Source organism: Bufo bufo, chromosome 3 (genome assembly GCF_905171765.1).
Source record: "Bufo bufo chromosome 3, aBufBuf1.1, whole genome shotgun sequence".
NCBI lineage: Eukaryota > Metazoa > Chordata > Amphibia > Anura > Bufonidae > Bufo > Bufo bufo.
The window spans coordinates 456,036,182-456,055,498 of record NC_053391.1 but is presented as its reverse complement, the minus strand read 5'-3'; the positions used below and the strand labels follow the sequence as shown (position 1 = coordinate 456,055,498).

At 46.9% G+C, this 19,317-nt stretch overlaps 1 protein-coding gene across 1 annotated transcript in view; it reads left to right on the top strand.

The window, feature by feature from the left end:
* The first annotated feature begins 298 nt into the window (after positions 1-298).
* CYFIP1 (cytoplasmic FMR1 interacting protein 1) overlaps positions 299-19,317 on the top strand; it is a 142,303-nt gene continuing 123,284 nt past the window's right edge. Inside the window, 2 exon segments of the mRNA XM_040425141.1 lie at positions 299-467; positions 18,738-18,861. Of these exon segments, the coding sequence (XP_040281075.1) occupies positions 18,745-18,861 (117 nt within the window). The 5' untranslated portion in view covers positions 299-467; positions 18,738-18,744.

The window sequence follows — 19,317 nt, the reverse complement described above, 5'->3', positions numbered from 1 at the left end:
ATGTTTAGTAAATGTCCCCCAAGAAAACAATCTCAGAACGGCTTGGACAAGTAAACGCATTCCAGTTATTACCACATAAAGTGACACATGTCAGATTTGCAAAAAAAATGGCCTGGGCAGGAGGGCGAAAACTGGCCAGGGATAGAAGGGGTTAATGCTAATTTATTTCATGTCAAAAAGAGAGACAGAGGGACTGGGGTCCAAAAGGTGACAGTGGTGAGGCGACACGACCAGCGTGCCTCAGAAGGAGGCGACATGGCGGCCCGTGTGTACAGCCAGGGAGGAGTGGCTTGAGGAGGCCCCGCCCACCGCTCTCCGGCCTGGGAGGAAGGGTGTTTCCTCGGTTTCTCTAGGAAGTTTCGGCCTGGTAAAAGTGAAGTAAAGAGTTGTGCAGAGGCCGGGAGAGCGGCAGCAGCCCCCGGGAAGGAGCTCGTCACTGGCGGCGGAGAAGCAGCAGCAAGTTACGGGTAAGCGACACGGACGCCCCCCGAGCGTAGCCTGTGTGTGGCCGCGGGTCGTGTCAGGGGTGCTGCTTCCGCCCTAGGTGGGGCTGTGTGTATGGGATGTGACAAGTGGGGGAAGTTGTGTGGCTGCCAGGGTGCCCCTTCACCACCACCTGTGAGTTGTGCTAAAGGTGACAGGACTGCTGCTGGTGGTGCCACCGAGTCACACAGTTGGCACATTTCCAGCCTGGGCTGTGTCATATCCCCCATGAATGGTCTGAGGAGAACCCCTTAATAAATAGAAAGCCATGAAGCCCCCCTATCCTGACACTGGTAAAAAGTGCCATGCATATTGCTGATGGCATCTGTGCCCATCACACTTTTCATTGCGATTATTCCAGAACTGGCAGACTTGCGTTGATTGCCGCCCCATGCTGTGCAGACGATGGGATGTTTTGCACAGTAACATACGGTACTGTAGTGTCTATGTACTTTAGAGCCACCTGGCACTGGTAGGCTGGGCACTGCACAGCATATGTTGCAGAAGGGGAAGTGGATGGCAAATGCGGCAGATCTGTGACGAGTTATGTGGCCTGACGGCGCTGCTGCAGGTTGGTGCATGTACAGTATGTGCAGCTGACGACTGGCTGCAGCGTCTGTGTGATCTGATGGCGGAGAGACACAAGGGATCACACTTCCACTGACTTCGAGTTGTCAAATTGTTATTAGGGGATATCCTCAGGATGGGTGATCAATGTCAGATCGATGGGGGTCCGATTCCCCACACCCCTGCCCATCAGTGTTTTGTGAGGGCTGTTTTCTCTCCAAAATGACCTGAGCGTCGTCTCCTTTGTAGAGGCTGCTAGGGTATGCCCCCAATGTCTGATTGGTGCGGGTCAGACTTCTAGGACCTGCTCCTATGCTTAGAACGGAGCCTGCAACGTCTTGGAGGGTGCATCGGGCATGCGTGTCAGCCCTTCATTCATTCAACTTAAGATGTAGACTGGCATGGCTGTTCTTAGAACTTCATAGAAATGAATGGAGCATGCTGGGAGTCGTAGTTTCACCACAGCTGGAGTGCCATCACTGCCCTAGCGATATGCCTCCAATATCTGAGATGGGAATAACCCTTTAAAGGGGTTGTCCTGCCATACATATTGATGACCTATTGTCAGGATAGGTCATCAATATTTGATTGGTGGGCGTCCTGGCACCCCTGCCGATCAGCCAGTGCCGCCTTCTCTTCATTATACTGCACTTAGTCTTAGAAGTGCAGGGGGAAGACGAGTACTTGCTCCGTTTACTTGACAATGGCGCATAGTGTAATGACCAGGAAGCAGCGGGTCCACGAGCGCCACCTCCTCGTCAAACAGCTGATCGGCGGGGGTACAGAGAGTCAGACCCCTGCCAGTCTGATATTGATTACCTATCCTGAGGATGTCATCAATTTTCACTTACCAAAAATATAAACGCAACACTTTCGGTTTTGCTCCCATTCTGCATGAGCTGAACTCAAAGATCTGAAACATTTTCTACATACACAAAAGACCCATTACTCTCAAATATTGTTCACAAATCTGTCTAAGGGTCCATTCACACGTCCGCAATTTGGTGCGGACCCATTCATTTTCAATGGGGCCGGAATGTGCTGTCTGCATTTGCGGATCCGGACTTCTGTTCCGCAAAAAAATAGAACATGTCCTATTCTTGTTCTCAATTGCGGACAAGAAAAGGCATTTTCTATGAGTGCCAGCGATGTGTGGTCCGCAAAACACATATGGACGTGTGAATGAACCCTAAATCTGTGTTAGTGAGCTCTTCTCCTTTGCCGAGATAATCCATCCCCCTCACAGGTGTGGCATATCAAGGTGCTGATTAGACAGCATGAATATTGCACAGGTGTGCCTTAGACTGCCCACAATAAAAGGTCACTCTGAAATGTGCACAGTTTTGCCTTACTGGGGTGGGGTGGCCACACCAGTCAGTATCTTGTGTGGCCACCATTTGCCTCACCCAGTGTAACACATCTCCGTCGCATAGAGTTGATCAGGTTGTTGATTGTGGCCTGTGTAATGTTGGTCCACTCCTCTTCAATAGCTGTGCGAAGTTGCAGAATATTGCCAGGAACTGGAACACGCTGTCGTATACGCCGATCCAGAGCGTCCCAAACATGCTCAATGGGTGACATGTCCGGTGAGTATGCTGGCCATGCAAGAACTGGGTCCAGGAATTGTGTACAGATCCTTGCAATATGGGGTCATGCATTATCATGCTGCAACATGAGGTGATGGTCATGGATGAATGGCACAACAATGGGCCTCAGGATCTCGTCACGGTACCTCTGTGCATTCAAAATGCCGTCAATAAAATGCACTTGTGTTCGTTGTCAATAACATACGCCTGCCCATACCATAACCCCACCGCCACCATGGGCCACTCGATCCACAACCATGACGTCAGCAAACCGCTCACCCACACTACGCCACACATGCTGTCTGCCATCTGCCCTGAACAGTGAAAACCGGGACTCATTCGTGAACAGAACGTTTCTCCAACGTGCCAGACGCCATCCAATGTGAGCATTTGCCCACTCAAGTCAGTTACGCCGACTAACTGCAGTCAGACCCAGACCCCGATGAGGACGACGAGCATACAGATGAGCTTCCCTGAGACTGTTTCTGACAGTTTGTGCAGAAATTCTTTGGTTATACAAAAAGATTGTTGCTGCAGCTGTCCGGGGACGATCATGGAGGTGAACATGCTGGATGTGGAGGTCCTGGGCTGGTGTGGTTACACGTGGTCTGCAGTTGTGAGGCCGGTTGGATGTACTGCCAAATTCTCTGAAATACCTTTTGGAGATAGCTTATGGTAGAGAAATGAACATTCATTGCACGGGCAACAGCTCTGGTAGACATTCCTGCGACATCTGTGGCATTGTGCTGTGTGATAAAACAGCACATTTCAGAGTGGGCTTTTATTGTGGGCAGTCTAAGGCACACCTGTGCAATTTTCATGCTGTCTAATCAGCACCTTGATATGCCACACCTGTGAGGTGGGATGGATTATCTCGGCAAAGGAGAAGTGCTCACTAACACAGATTTAGACAGATTTGTGAACAATATTTGAAAGTAATGGGTCTTTTGTGTATGTAGAAAATGTTTCAGATCTTTGAGTTCAGCTCATGCAGAATGGGAGCAAAACCGAAAGTGTTAAGTTTATATTTTTGTTCAGTGTATATAGATTGGCGATCTATAGAACTCCCCTAGCAATGGATGGAGCAGCTGAACGCATGCCTAGCCTGCTGCTCCATTCATTTTGGGAGTCTTCACGGAGTACGAGAGTCCCAGCGGTAGGGTTCCCACCGATCTAATAGCTATCCCCTATCCTGTGGATAGGATATAACATAACCGGAATACCTCTTTAAGCCCTGTTCTGCTTTGTGGTCAGCTGATTAATTTGAAGGTTGCATTACTCAGAACAGCAACCACTGATCTAATGTAGGTGGTCTGTCCTAGTAATAGTCCCAGAGAGCTGCTCAGCAAGGAAATCTTCATTCAGGATTGATGATGGTCCCAGAGGTCAGAGACCCCCACGATCATGTGGACCTGAGCCCTCCGTATAGTACGTGGCTAGCCATTTAATGAAGCATGTAATACTGCATCCTTTCTGTCTACGTGGCCTCATAGTTGCAGACCAAGAGGAACTGCACAGGGGTGTCTCCTCCGTGCTTTCTCGCTGGACGTTTTCCGCACTGTCTGCAGGATTTTTGTGGCCTGTACATCTTTCATCTCTTTCATTTCCCCATTTAATTACTGTTTGAGGAACTTAGCTATACTGCTGTATTGTGGAGCTTCGTCTCGCATGTTACTCCTTTATGGCACCCGCCTATTCTGCAGTGCTGGGCACAGAGGGGACAATGTCTTAAGAAATGCCAGTTTCATTTCAATGGCGTTGTCCCGTCTTCCATTATTATGTCAATGGGTTTCTGCTTGTGGCGTGGCTGGCACAGATGAATGCTTCACTTATAAAGTAACGTGCTGGCAGGATGGCAGGTCACACCCGGCAGGCAGTATGGAAGGTGAAACAGGCACTGTGTTTGAAAGGCTCACACTGCCCTCTGAGGCTCTGTCAGCAGTTTGCAGATTTGCCAGATGGTCCCTGATGGACCCCACTATAAGGCCTCATGCACCCAACAGTATTTTTCATCTGTATCCTTCCTGCATAATTTTTTGCGGATAGCACACTGACCCATTCACGTGTATGAGACCATGCACATGCACATATTTTTTCATATATGTGTGTTCAAATTCTAGAACGTGTTCTCTTCTGGCCTGCATTGTGGACGAGAATAGTCCTTTCTATTAAATCATGCTTATTTTGTGGATCCGTTAGTGGCGGACCGAAATATGAATACGGCCGTGTGCATGAAGCGTAAGGCCATGGCAGCCATGACTGCAGTAGCGTCCTGGCTGCCATGGTAACCGATCGGAGCCCCAGCGATTAAACTGGGACTCCGATCGGAACTCTCCACTGCCACCAATAATGGGGGGGGGGGTGATTTTAATTAGGGGAGAGGGGGGGCCGCACTGGCCACCAATGAATTTAATACTGGGGAGGGAGGGGGGCCGCACTGGCCACCAATGCTTTAATACTGGGGAGGGATGGGGATCTGGCCCCTGCTGCCTGGCAGCACCCGATCAGGGGGCTGAGATCTGCACAATTAACCCCTCAGGTGCGGCACCTGAGGGGTTAATTGTGCGGATCACAGCCCCCTGTAAGCAGCAGGGGGCAGTTATGTACACAGTTCTTAGTATATTCTAACTTGAAGTGTCCCCATCACCATGGGAACGCCTCTGTGTTAGAATATACTGTCAGATCTGAGTTTTAACAATTGTGAAAACTCAGATCTGAAAAAGCTGTTATGCAGACGGATCCGTTCTGAACGGATGCAAGCGTTTGCATTATAGGTGCTGATCCGTCTGTGCAGATACCAGACGGATCCGCACCTAACGCAAGTGTGAAAGTAGCCTAACAAATACATACAAGGCCGTCCACAACCTGTCCCCTCCCTACATCTCTGAGCTACTTTCCCGATACATCCCCACATGCAATCTCCGATCCTCACAAGACCTCCTTCTCTCCTCTCCTCTCCTCTTATCGCCTCTTCCCACAATCTCCTCCAAGATTTCTCCCGTGCATCCCCCATACTCTGGAACGCGCTACCCCAACATATCAGACTCTCACCTACAGTGGAATCCTTCAAAAGAAACCTGAAAACCCACCTCTTCAGACAAGCCTACAACCAGTGACCCTGCTGCCTCTATACCGCCATGACCAACTTCACCCTCACCTACTGTGTTCTTCTCCCATACCATGTAGATTGTAAGCCCTCACGGGCAGGGCGCTTTCTTTCTGTACCAGTTTGTAACTTGTCTTATGATTAATGCAATTGTCTGTATTATGTATGTGCACCCCTTATCATATGGAGAGCGCTATGGAATGAATGGCGCTTTAATAATAAAAAAAATTGCCGCGCGACACATGTTGCTGTGTAGTTAAGCCCCATGTGTCGTGTAGCCCTAGCCTTATGCTTGAGGTTTTCACCCTTTGCAGTAAATATGGTAAACTCTGACAAAATCCGCCTGTTACTTGCCACTGCTTTTTATGTCCTGTGTGGACTTCCCCTTATGTGGCTGCTGCTCTTCCCCACACGGCTCTGTCAGAGAGGGACATATTACTGTAGACCTTCCAGGCCAGATCGACCACTCCAGGATTTAAAACAACCCAATCGTTTGATGGAAATAGCAAAAAATATATTTAACCAGGGCCCCTGGGATTTATCCAGTCCTGCTCTGTCAGATTTAAAAGAAAAAAATTAAAAAGAAAATCTCTTTTTTGAGGCTACCAGGTCTCGTTTGTATGGCTACATGCAAACAGCCTTTCCCTCCTTCCAGGTGGTGGAGTGTGTATGGCGGTGCATCCAGCTGTACGCCCTGCAGGAGACTGAAGTGAGCGGTGTGGACACGTGGTTGGCCATCACATTCATTACCAATGCTAAAGGCGACTATACTTCTTAGATACAAGTCGAACAATCGTCTGGTGAACGTTCCTTTCACAGACACAACAATAACATTTTAGTCCATATTGCCCATTATAGTTGTTCATCCTGACCATGCATGTTCAGTGAAACCAGGCGATGAATGATTTTTCTGGGAACGTGCCTGTTATGTGAGCTGTAAATCTGAGAAGAGCAGACCCCCACCTCTCAAAGCAGTGATTGACAGCCTATATTGCAGAACGGACCCTTTAATATTCCTTTAATATCCCGCCTTTCCACAGGCCAGTATATTTAGGTGACCGTTCTGTTTTAAAAAAGTATAGGAATTCACGGTTATTAATGGACCTCAGAGAAAGCGTCTGTTCTCTCGGTACGTTCATTTTATTGTTTGTGATGAGCAAAAGCATTTTCTGCTCCCATTGTCCATGTGCACTGCTAGAAAACCGTGTCAGCAGAGCATTGTGTTGGTGGTCACATGGGTGCATGGAGGTACAAACCTGGATTACTCTATTTTGTACTAGTATCTTTCGTTTTATAAGATGCACCCGATGATGAGACGCACCTAGGTTTTAGAGGAGGAGAATAAGAAAAAAATATTTTGAACCAAATAGAATATTTCACACTGTTATGGGGGATCTACGGATGACACACTATTATGAGGATAAGGCTACATGCACACGACCGTTGTGTGTTTTGCAGTCCGATGTTTTTAGGCCTCATGCACATGACCGTATGTATTTTGTGGTCCACAAACCGCGGATCCGTAAAATACAGATATCTGCCGTGTGCATCCCACACTTTCCGTGGTCCCTTTTTATAGAAATTCCTATTCTTGTTCACAAAATGGACAAGAATAGGACATATACTATAATTTGCAGAACATGTGCTATCCGAATCTTTTGTGACCCATAGAAATGAATGTGTTGCGATCAAAAAACAAAAATGAGGATCAGCATGGACCAAAAATACCATCTTCCACTAAAAGACCATTTCCTGGCTTTGATGCCGTTCCTATGTCGTTCTGACTTGAGATTTCTCTTGACAGCCAGACATGGTTTGACTGGAGCTGGAAATGTTTCAAAGTTCCTGACTCATACATGAGTACGGATTTAAGGAGGTTGTCCAAGAGTTGAAGACATTGGACCAACTGCAGGAAATGTCATAAGCTAGTAATCATGGATCCTGAGGCCAGTCCTCTGCTGGAGGAAAGCAAACTGAGACCACCAGAGCATCGACAATAGAGCAAGGGAATGTACCAGGAGAGTAATGTTTGACATTTTTGGTGGCCGTTTGTTCATGGTCGTGTGTAACGGATCCGCTTCCGTTAATGGACGCTTCCTAGCTTGCGCCGAGGACCACAAGCACCGCACTGGACACCACAACCACCGCAGACTCCACAACCGCCGTAGCTTAACTGGAGCCGCGCCGTCTTCCTTCCACCCTGAATGAACCTCCAGCATTCAGGACCGTGTGGGAAAGATCTCTCCTCCAGGGAATATGCAGAGCATAGCAATCCCCAGCGTGATACAGCAATTCCCTCCAATAACGAGACAAGGCTGCGTTTTGAAGGGTTAGAAAAACATGAACTGAGCTGAACTCTTTATTGAGGGCTACCCGCCCGTATTTATGCAGGTCCCCACAATGCATCATGGTTTCCTCCTCTCTGCCTGGAGACACCCGAAGTGCAATTCAATTATCTCCCAGGACAAAGGGAGATCACCAATACACATGTGGGAACAATAGGAGAGGAATCCCCACCCGAATACACAAAATCCTCCCTTCTGTCTGGGATATAATTATGGATTAACATAACTATCACAGACAGTAAAAATACAGTTTTTTAAACATACACTGTAACTTTAAAACCATACATTCCATCTCCATAAAAATTACATATTTAAACTCTGCATACATCAAACATAAACACTTCCAAAAATCACACAAATCCCTCCAGCGGATCAAAAGTTTAGTGGAAGTCCTTTATGACCGACCGCAAGCACAATTTCCTGCCCAAAACAGTTCCATAGATTTGGGCTGTGCGGTCAGTCAATTCCATGCAGAAAAACGACTAAGTCCCATCTTCGAACGGGACTTAGTCTCTGGAGCTGAAAGTTCAGTATGGCAGAAGGTAAGGGTCAGCGGCGTTCGTGTATCCGCGCATCCGATTCCAGCTCCACAGAATCCCCAGCATACACTGCTGACCGCGTTCGGTCCCACCAACAGTCCAGACATGCGGCACAGTTCTGTCACTGTTCCTGAAGGGCAACATGTCCCGGGGCCATAGTCGTAGGGCAGGAGGCTAGCCATAAGTCCTCTACAATGCCCAGTGGCAAATGGCAGTTTGTCACATCGTGGTATAGATGTTTTCTTTTGTACCTCCTGTAGTTCTGTGAATGCTGTCCAGATGCACCGTGAGCGGGCCATATGTCCCGGAGCGGCATTGATTGTGTGCAGGGGAGCGCACAGCATCATAGGTTACTGTGATACGTGCACTATTGTCCCGCACTTGTATGATCATATAAGTACAGGACAATAGTCCCGCGGGCGGCCCGACCTGCACAGTATCATTGTAATCTATGATGCTGTGCGCTCCCGTGCGCACGATCAATGCCGCTCCGGGACATATGGCCCACTCACTGACTGTATGTCTTGGAGGGCATACGATCGTGTGCAAGGGCCCTAGGACTGAGTTCCCATGTAGCGAGCCATCCGGTGTAGTACAGAGACACTGGAAGGAAACTGATGCCAGAACTGAACCCATGGTTTATTATGGGGTTGTTGCTGGCATCTGGAGAATGAATCTCCATGAATTGCTATCAATGAGTGCTATGTTGGACCCTTCTATAATCTCTTACTTTTCTCCCTGTTACGCTGGCCACAGACAGGGTCGGACTAGGGTTCCTTGGGCCCACCAACCCCTATATCACCAATAATGTCTAATAGGTTTTGATTTAAAGAAATAAACCCTAGTTATTGGCTCCAAATACATTTTGTCACCTGGGCCTTTGGGCCTTCTATGGTATCAGATCATGGGCCCACCAGTGCATATCCTGGTACTCTGGTGGGCCAGTCCAATGTGTTCATTTACAGCCACCCTGTGTGGCAGTATGAAAATGCCCTATTAAGAAAATTCAATGCATCGGTGTGATGAGCCGTTCCAAGGAGTATCGCTCACTCCAGTTTCAGATTCCAGTAGGCACTGGTTGGCTGGTGACATGTTTCTTGAGGGCATGTCACTGCTGAGGCCAGTCTTTGGCTGCAGTGATGCACGTAACCCCGTCGGTTTGTAAGCTTACAATAAGGGGAGCCAAGGAGCTGGAACTGAGTGGTCGGGGATGGGCGAGTATGGTTTATTTCAGCAGGTGTAAGCTCCCCACAGTTAAGGCTACTTTCACACCTGCGTTTAGGTCGGATCCGTCTGGTATGTGCCCAGACGGATCCGCACCTATAATGCAAACTCTTAGATCCGTTCAGAACGGATCCGTTTGCATTACCATGATAATGCAAACGGATCCGTTTTGACTTTACATTGAAAGTCAATGGGAGACGGATCCGTTTGAAAATTGAGCCATACTGTGTCAACTTCAAACGGATCCGTCCCCATTGACTTACATTGTAAGTCTGGACGGATCCGTTTGCCTCCGCACGGCCAGGCGGACACCCGAACGCTGCAAGCTGCGTTCAGGTGTCCGCCTGCTGAGCGGAGCGGAGGACAAACGGAGCCAGACTGATGCATTCTGAGCGGATCCGCATCCATTCAGAATGCATTAGGGCTGGACGGATCCGTTCGGGGCCGCTTGGGAGCCCCTTCAAACGGAACTCACAAGCGGAGCCCCGAACACTAGTGTGAAAGTAGCCTAAAAATGTTCCATAACTGGACAACCCTTTAAACAAATGATATTGATAGAAATGTCCATGAAATGCCTCCATATACCTTATAACCACAGTTACCTTATAGGTCAAACAGATGACATGTCTACTGGGTGTTATTGTTGTCTAGTAGTTATTTACTACTAAAGCTTATTCAGTATTTTTAACATCATCTATGACTAAATGTCTAACCACCAACGTTTCCGGCGTTTTGACCACACTGGGCTCAGGTGTCTGCTTGACGCATAAACCACATAAAGATATTGAAGTGAAAGGAAGGGCTTCTGGCCACAAGTTACTGTTCTGTCTTATTGCCTTCATTGTTTGAATGTACAGATTTAAACTTTAAAGGGAGTCTGTCCCCTTCCAAAATCAGTGAGCATACCACCATGTAGGGTAGGGCCCTGATACAGTACCTTTCTTGTAAAAAAAAATGTGGTCCTATAAGGCCTCCTGCACACGAACGTGTGCGCCCCTTTGCCGTATTGCAGATCCGCAATACACGGGCGCCGTTCCGTGGGCATTCCGCATCACGGATGCAGACCCATTCACTTCAATGGGTCCGCAAATCCGGAGATGCGGAATGGTGGGGAACGGAACCCTACGGAAGCACTACAGAGTGCTTCAGTGGGGTTTCGTCCCGTACTTCCGTTCCGCAAAAAGATAATACATGTCCTATGTTTTTGCGGAGCGGGCGGATTGCGGGCCCGTTATAAAGAATGGGTCCGCGATCCGCTGCGGCTGCCCTACGGTCAGTGTTTGTGCATTGCGGACAGCAATTTGCGAGCCTCAGCACGGCCACGGGGCGCACACGCTTGTGTGCAGGAGGCCTAATCCTAAGAAATGCCTTTTAGGCACACGACTGTGTGCGTTCCGCAATTTGTGGAACGGAACGGGCTGCCCATAATAGAAATGCCTATGCGGCTCGGATGTGGACCCAAACGCTTGTGTGGATGAGGCCTTATTTTTTTGTGTTGTGGAAATTGTATTAGGGTGTGTTTCTAATATATTGTGTATTGTCACCATGTCTCTCAGTGTCAGGGTAAACCATTGGAGTGGATATCTTCCTGTGCATGTCCTGTCACAGCTGCTGGGCGCAGAGGTCTCCGTCAGCGAATGGTCCATGTGCTAAGCACTGGGCTGTGGGCCGGGGGGAGACTGATGTGTTCAGCAGAGCAGTGTTTTGTTGGCTGATGTATGGACGCCGGCTAGGGCCCCCGCGCAGAACGCGGATTTCTTGGCTTGTTAAGAGAACAATATATGAAAGGAGCGTGCGTTTGTTGTCTCTAGTGCGCCTGATCACCCGCTGGAGATAATGACGTTGTCCTGTAAATAAACATGCATGAGGATCATAGTAACGTTATCTGGCATTGATCACTGAGCAAGACTGGATAAAATTAACTCTAGTGGTAATGGTAGATTATAGTAAACATGTGTTAGCTGGCTATGTTATTCTAAATGATGGTGTCTTGTCTTTCTATGTCATCACTTCCTGTATGTCATCCTTGTTATGGGCCAGCACCTTTTACACCTTTTGTGAGTAAATAAAAGAAACAGACTGGGCAGGGGAAGGGAGTTGCTCAGCAGAACTTAACGTGAAAACACCTTTGGCTGACTGCGGTTGAGATTTTTACCTTTCCTTACACAAAGACATTAGAGAGCGGATTTCTAATATTAATATTTCTACAACATTTGCAAATAAGATTTTCAGTGCTCTGTGGGCGGGGATGCTCTATTTGGTCCACCTGGCTTCTGCTGAAATCTCAGGGACTGTTGATCAAGCAAGAGGGTATTATTGTGGAGCGACTGCGCCCCCAAAAGCTCAGGAATAGAGGAGTGAATTTTTAGGTATAGATTAGGGCTGCACGATATGGGAATTTTGTGCGATTGCGATTAGGGCCCTAAAAAATTGCGATAACAATATGCGATGCGATATTTTAAGGGAATTGTGCTAGAGGTCTATTTGCTTGGATTTTCAAGGCAAAAGCACATACAAATTACTGATAATGCTGAAATGTAGTTATGCTCAACTCAAGAACTGAAATGCAGTGTTTTTCAAAATAAAACATCTTTTACTAAATTAAATAACATATTTGCTTTACCGCAAAAGTACAAAATACAAAACTCGCCATTTTCCTAATAGCACTGCACAGAACAGATAAACAGAATAAATAGAAGAACATTTGTTCATTAAAATAACGACTTGCCTCCAACCCCTCCCCCGCACTGTAACTGATGTATCGCCGGCCGCGCTGTGCAACATAGCGGCCGGCGATACATCCATGTCAGCCACGTAAAAAGTCAACCATCGCTTTATAAGACGCACTGCCATTTTCCCCCCACTTTTGGGGGAAAAAAGTTTGTCTTATAAAGCGAAAAATATGGTAATACAATTGCAGCATTTTTGGGTCGGCCAATTGGCGATTGCGATATGGCGATTTATTGCGATATATTGTGTAGGCCTAGTATAGATATAGTTATGTTTCAGGGAATCTACCCTACTTGGCTGTATTATTACTGTGAAACCAATTTGGAGGTAACAGACTCCAGCAATCACTTTTTTTTTTTTTTTTATTAAACAGATTTTCCAAAATTGTACAAACAATAATGACTCCTTTACAGATAGTAATACATCCGATCATATAAATGACATACAGCGCCATTATTTAAACCCCACAAAGTAAAAATAAACCCTTCCAATCCCCCCTACCCCCTAGCGAAGAAACGGTCCGCCATTTGTAATAGCCGTATCTCATCTCGTCATACTGTCCATCTGACAGAACATAACCCTTCCATGTGCGTGCGTAGGGCCTATCAATAATTATACCTAACACAAATCACTCTTTAACCCCACCCGGTTAGATTCTCGTCATATCTGACTCCTACACAAACGCTGGTTTCCAGTCACTCATCCCAGCCTGCACCCCACTAACCTAAGGGGACTCAAGAAATCACTTTAATATTTTTTGGGCAATCGGGAACCTTGGGAAAAGTGCATGCTCAAAAAGATATTTCTGTATGAACATTTCTCTTGACGGTATAGTTCGATAGAAGTGTGACTAGTGTACTGACCCCAGGATCGTGGCTTATGAGCTTTACAAACCTACGTGGTGTTACTGTCCATATCTGCACCGCTATTACGACCATCATAATTGCATATCAAGCTGTTATTTGGCTAATCAGACCTACAGTAGGGAGCTATGTCGCTAGAAAGAAATAGACAAAATACACTTGGGGAACTGCAGAGGTCGCAATAATGCCTGTACAAGCGTCATAGACGCCTGTTCAGGCCATTTTACTCCCTGGAAAAAGTCTAAGGTGTACCAATACGCCTTAGACTTTTCCCTGCCATTCATCAGCGCATTGAGCGCTGTAAACGGCACAGGCAGCGCAGCAATGCTGCTGCTGCCTGAAACAACCAATCACAAAGCTCTTTACAGTAAGGAGCTTAGTGTTTGGTTAGTTTGAGCGGCACACCGGAGGCGCACGTGGAAGGAGGTGCACGATAGTCACTGGCGGGGTAAGTGGCCTTGCTGTGTAGTAAAATTTAGCGGGGATCCCAGATCTGAGCGCCTTGTTTTTCTCTAGAATGATGAATCTGAAACGCTCAGCCGAGCGCTGTCTCTCCTCCCTGCTGAGTGCGGTAGTGAAGACGGCATGAATAGAAGGTCTAGGGGACCATCTTCACTACTGCGCTCAGCAGTGAGGAAAAGTGGCTGATCGCTTCAGACTCCTGCTTATAGAAGTCAGCGAGGGTCTCCGCACTGGACACGCCAACAGGGGACCAGCAGCAAGCAACACCAACCTCAGACTTAGGTCTGACTGCCAGCTGCAAGACAGCGAGGGCATGGGAGGTAGACGCTCAGGGCAGGTCATTCTATTGTCCCGTAGCCAGAAAAATAAAGGAGCAGCAGCTTATAGATGCAGCAGACTGTGATGTGCCTTTGTACCTGGTGCGGGGCCCAGCACAAGCCTCCTGGCTGATACACCGATGTCACAGCACGACTGACTTACAGATACCCCTACTCTCATTGCCAATGCTAATCCTGCAAGCACCATGGAACAGGAGGCTGCATGAGGGGCAGGGTCGGGTTCACACACAGACAGTAGTGGCCAAGGAAAAGCATCACTGTCCCACTATATACCGTACACTATTAAACTATGTGCACTATAGTCCAGGACATTATCACACTATATACCGTATACTGTAACAGCATATACAGTACACTATCGCACTATGTGCACTGTAACAGTATATTTCCACACTATGTGCACTGTAACAGTATATACAGTGCACTATCGCACGGTGGGCACTGTTATACAGTGCACTATCGCACGGTGGGCACTGTTATACAGTGCACTATCGCACGGTGGGCACTGTTATACAGTGCACTATCGCACGGTGGGCACTGTTATACAGTGCACTATCGCACGGTGGGCACTGTTATACAGTGCACTATCGCACGGTGGGCACTGTTATACAGTGCACTATCGCACGGTGGGCACTGTTATACAGTGCACTATCGCACGGTGGGCACTGTTATACAGTGCACTATCGCACGGTGGGCACTGTTATACAGTGCACTATCGCACGGTGGGCACTGTTATACAGTGCACTATCGCACGGTGGGCACTGTTATACAGTGCACTATCGCACGGTGGGCACTGTTATACAGTGCACTATCGCACGGTGGGCACTGTTATACAGTGCACTATCGCACGGTGGGCACTGTTATACAGTGCACTATCGCACGGTGGGCACTGTTATACAGTGCACTATCGCACGGTGGGCACTGTTATACAGTGCACTATCGCACGGTGGGCACTGTTATACAGTGCACTATCGCACGGTGGGCACTGTTATACAGTGCACTATCGCACGGTGGGCACTGTTATACAGTGCACTATCGCACGGTGGGCACTGTTATACAGTGCACTATCGCACGGTGGGCACTGTTATACAGTGCACTATCGCACGGTGGGCACTGTTATACAGTGCACTATCGCACGGTGGGCACTGTTATACAGTGCACTATCGCACGGTGGGCACTGTTATACAGTGCACTATCGCACGGTGGGCACTGTTATACAGTGCACCATCGCACGGTGGGCACTGTTATACAGTGCACCATCGCACGGTGGGCACTGTTATACAGTGCACCATCGCACGGTGGGCACTGTTATACAGTGCACCATCGCACGGTGGGCACTGTTATACAGTGCACCATCGCACGGTGGGCACTGTTATACAGTGCACCATCGCACGGTGGGCACTGTTATACAGTGCACCATCGCACGGTGGGCACTGTTATACAGTGCACCATCGCACGGTGGGCACTGTTATACAGTGCACCATCGCACGGTGGGCACTGTTATACAGTGCACCATCGCACGGTGGGCACTGTTATACAGTGCACCATCGCACGGTGGGCACTGTTATACAGTGCACCATCGCACGGTGGGCACTGTTATACAGTGCACCATCGCACGGTGGGCACTGTTATACAGTGCACCATCGCACGGTGGGCACTGTTATACAGTGCACCATCGCACGGTGGGCACTGTTATACAGTGCACCATCGCACGGTGGGCACTGTTATACAGTGCACTAAGTACACCTACCACCCAGACCCTGCAGAGCTCTCTGTGCCATAGCATTAGCATCCAATCTGAGACCACTGCAGAGGGGGAAGCTCTCATGAGCGCGGTGCTTGGTACCAAGTTGCCCCTACACTCAGCAGAAATGGAGTTTAAGGGTCCATTCACACGTCCGCAAAATGGGTCCGGATCCGTTCTGCAATGTTGCAGAACGGATCCGGACCCATTCTTTTTCAATGGGGTCGCAAAAGATGCGGACAGCACACAGTGTGCTGTCTGCATCCACAGTTCCATTCCACAAAAAATAGAACATGTCTTATTCTTGTCCGCAGACACGGACAAGAAAAGGCATTTCTATTTAAAGTGCCAATTTGCGGACCGCAAAACACTTGCGGACATGTGAATGGACCTTAACAGTGTCCCCAGCTTTAGGCGTTGGAGGAATGTTTGTAATAAGGAGTCTACTGTTCGCATTTATTTATACCGGCAAGAACTGGTGGCAGTGTTTAGGTGGCAGTGGTCCTATGTTTAGTATTGTCTAAATTTGCTATTTATGCATGGAAAACCGTTCTAGAGTACTAGTAATGGTTTCCCTGCATAAATAGCAACCCCTCAATGTTATGTAGGACTTCGTATTAACTATTTGAATTACTGTAACTTTCGTACTCCTCATGGGCTAAAAATACTCCTCAAAAATTGTAAGAGGAGTATTTTTACTCTTCCAACAAAAATGGAGCGCGATCTCTGGGGAACTGGATACACCTCATGAAACTTTATTTTTTTCTGCTAAACTAAAAAATATCTTCAACCTTTTAACTAAAGTGGTAAAAGAAGGTACAGAGTGATCAAATACAAAACCGGAATACGGTTGTACAGCACGAATAAAATGCAAGTGTCAAAAATGAATAACTCCTAGATGGGACAAGCCCAGGCACTCAACATATACAAAAGGAAGCTGGTGCCACTAGCCGGCTCTGTATTGTGTATGTTGTGAATCATGGCTTTGTTTTTGTTTTTCTAGGTGGGGGAGCCACATGGTTTGATTTTGTATTTATGTATACTTGTTTCTCCATCCCACCTTTTCCACTACTTGTAATTCTATAACTTGATGTCCCGACATGTTTTGTGCACTCTTCCTATGGTTGTGCTTGTCTTTTAACTAAAGCAACGGAAAGCCAAAACGCGAGTGTGAAAGTAGAGTAAAGTAGATACCTGTTAATCTAACGTGGTTTGGCCTGATTGATGCCCAAATTTTATTATCCAAGTCATATCTCAAGGCCTTTTAAAAGGTCGAACATTGACTTAGGATAGCTGCCTTACATCCGGTGGCATCAGAGGCAGAGCTTGCTAGGAGCTCATTGCTTACCCTCTTGAAGACAAACAAAGGTACGACTTTTTAGGAGATTGGAATAACACTAGTCATTTTGACTACATTTTTCCAACTTTTTAGACCTTAGGAAAAGAACAGAATTTTGAGTATGGTCACTTGTCCATTGTGGAAAGTGGCCATCTCAAATATATTTTTATATTGACTCTTCATCTGATTTTTGTCTGATAGATGCAGGTTTCAACTTGTGGAACCAAAGCCTATGTGGAGAATCGGGCCCAGGCTTACTCCACCGTATTTGTATCTCTCATAGAAGTGAATGGAGAGGCATGAACATTCTGCACCTCGCTTGACAGTTCAGGGGTCTCTGTCTTCTCTCCATATGTGTGGAACCCACACCAGATGTTGGATTTCATCAAGCTTGTCTTTTTTTCTAGGGAGCGATGTCTGGCAGTAGGTTGACATACATGCTTAGCCACTGTGCATGTAGAAGGAGTAGTCAGGGGGTTGTTCACAGCCATCTGTAATCTTACTGGCAGTTTTAGAGAGTTGTATTCTCCATTTTCTACATATATTTTAGGCTACATGCACACGACTGTATGTGTTTTGTGGTCCGTAAAAAAAAACGGATAGCATACAAATGCCATTTGTTTTTTTTGTGGATCCATTGTAACAATGCCTAAAACGGACAAGAATAGGATCCATTGAACTGAATGGGTCTGCATCCTATCCGCAAAAAAAACTGAACAGACACGGAAACAAACAATGTTCGTGTGCATGAGGCCTTATACATTAATTCTGTCTCTATCCTCTGTGCATATATGTGTGGAGCAGATGCCTCAGTATGTCTTGGTGATAGATTACCAGTTTACAGGAAGTGGCTGGTTCCGTTACTTTCTCATGTCAAGGGTGTGAACCAAAGCTGAACATATCTATATACTAAGAGCATCTCCCTTTCTGTGCTTTCTCTTGGATACGACTGCATTGTTTTATCCATCGTTGTTAGTAGATTTTGCCGTGGTTGTAAATTCTTAGAATCGTTGGGGTCAGAAGTGTTTTATGTCTTTTTTTTTTTTTTTTTTTTTTTTTGTGTTTTGTTTAGTTGTGTACCATCTGCTGCTGTCGTGCGTGTTTTACATTGGACGCTCAACTCAGATATGGCTATGTTGGGCCTTTTTCCTAAGGGAAAGGGAGTGGTGAGGCTCGTGATAGGATGGGCAGGAGATGATCATAGAGTTTTACTCCATTTACAGTGTATCTTTCTTTGTACAGTTGATAGGAAATTTGCAGTTTTAAGTTTACCCCAGTCCTGCAAACTGACGAACCAACCATGTGGGCAAATGTTTCTTCTGTCTGCTTTCAGTTCCATACTAGTGTCCATTCCACATTGAGGTCCTCCTCGGTTGACTGTGTACTATATTAACATATTTTGTTTTTACAGCCTCAAAATGACGACACAAGTGACACTGGAGGACGCTTTGTCGAATGTAGATCTGTTGGAAGAGCTGCCCTTACCAGACCAGCAGCCCTGCATTGAGCCGCCTCCATCTACTTTGCTGTATCAGGTACAATAATCCTATATCATGTGCTAAATAAAAATAATCTATACATACACGCTCTTTGAAATACATTCTGTCTGCAAAAGCTGTATGTTTATTATAACAGCAGTAAGCTGCTGCCAGCTGAGACCCAGGCAATGGCTTCTGTCCTGTAGGGGGAAGGGGTCAGCCATGTTGTAACTCCATTGGCTGATGTAGGGTAAGGATCAGAAGGTCCCAATACACATTAGATTGTCAGCTGACGTTGGTGGGTTCAGATGAGTTTTGCGTAATATACACTGATGGGAAAAAAACGCACCAAGGAGTTGAAAGAAGTGTTAAATAATAAAGAGATATGTAAGTGATTACAATATTAGGGCTCATGCACATGACCATATCCGTTTTTCGGTCTGCAAAACATTGATACAGGCCTAGAGTCTGCCAACATTTTTTTTCCACTCACTTCACATTATACTGTATGGG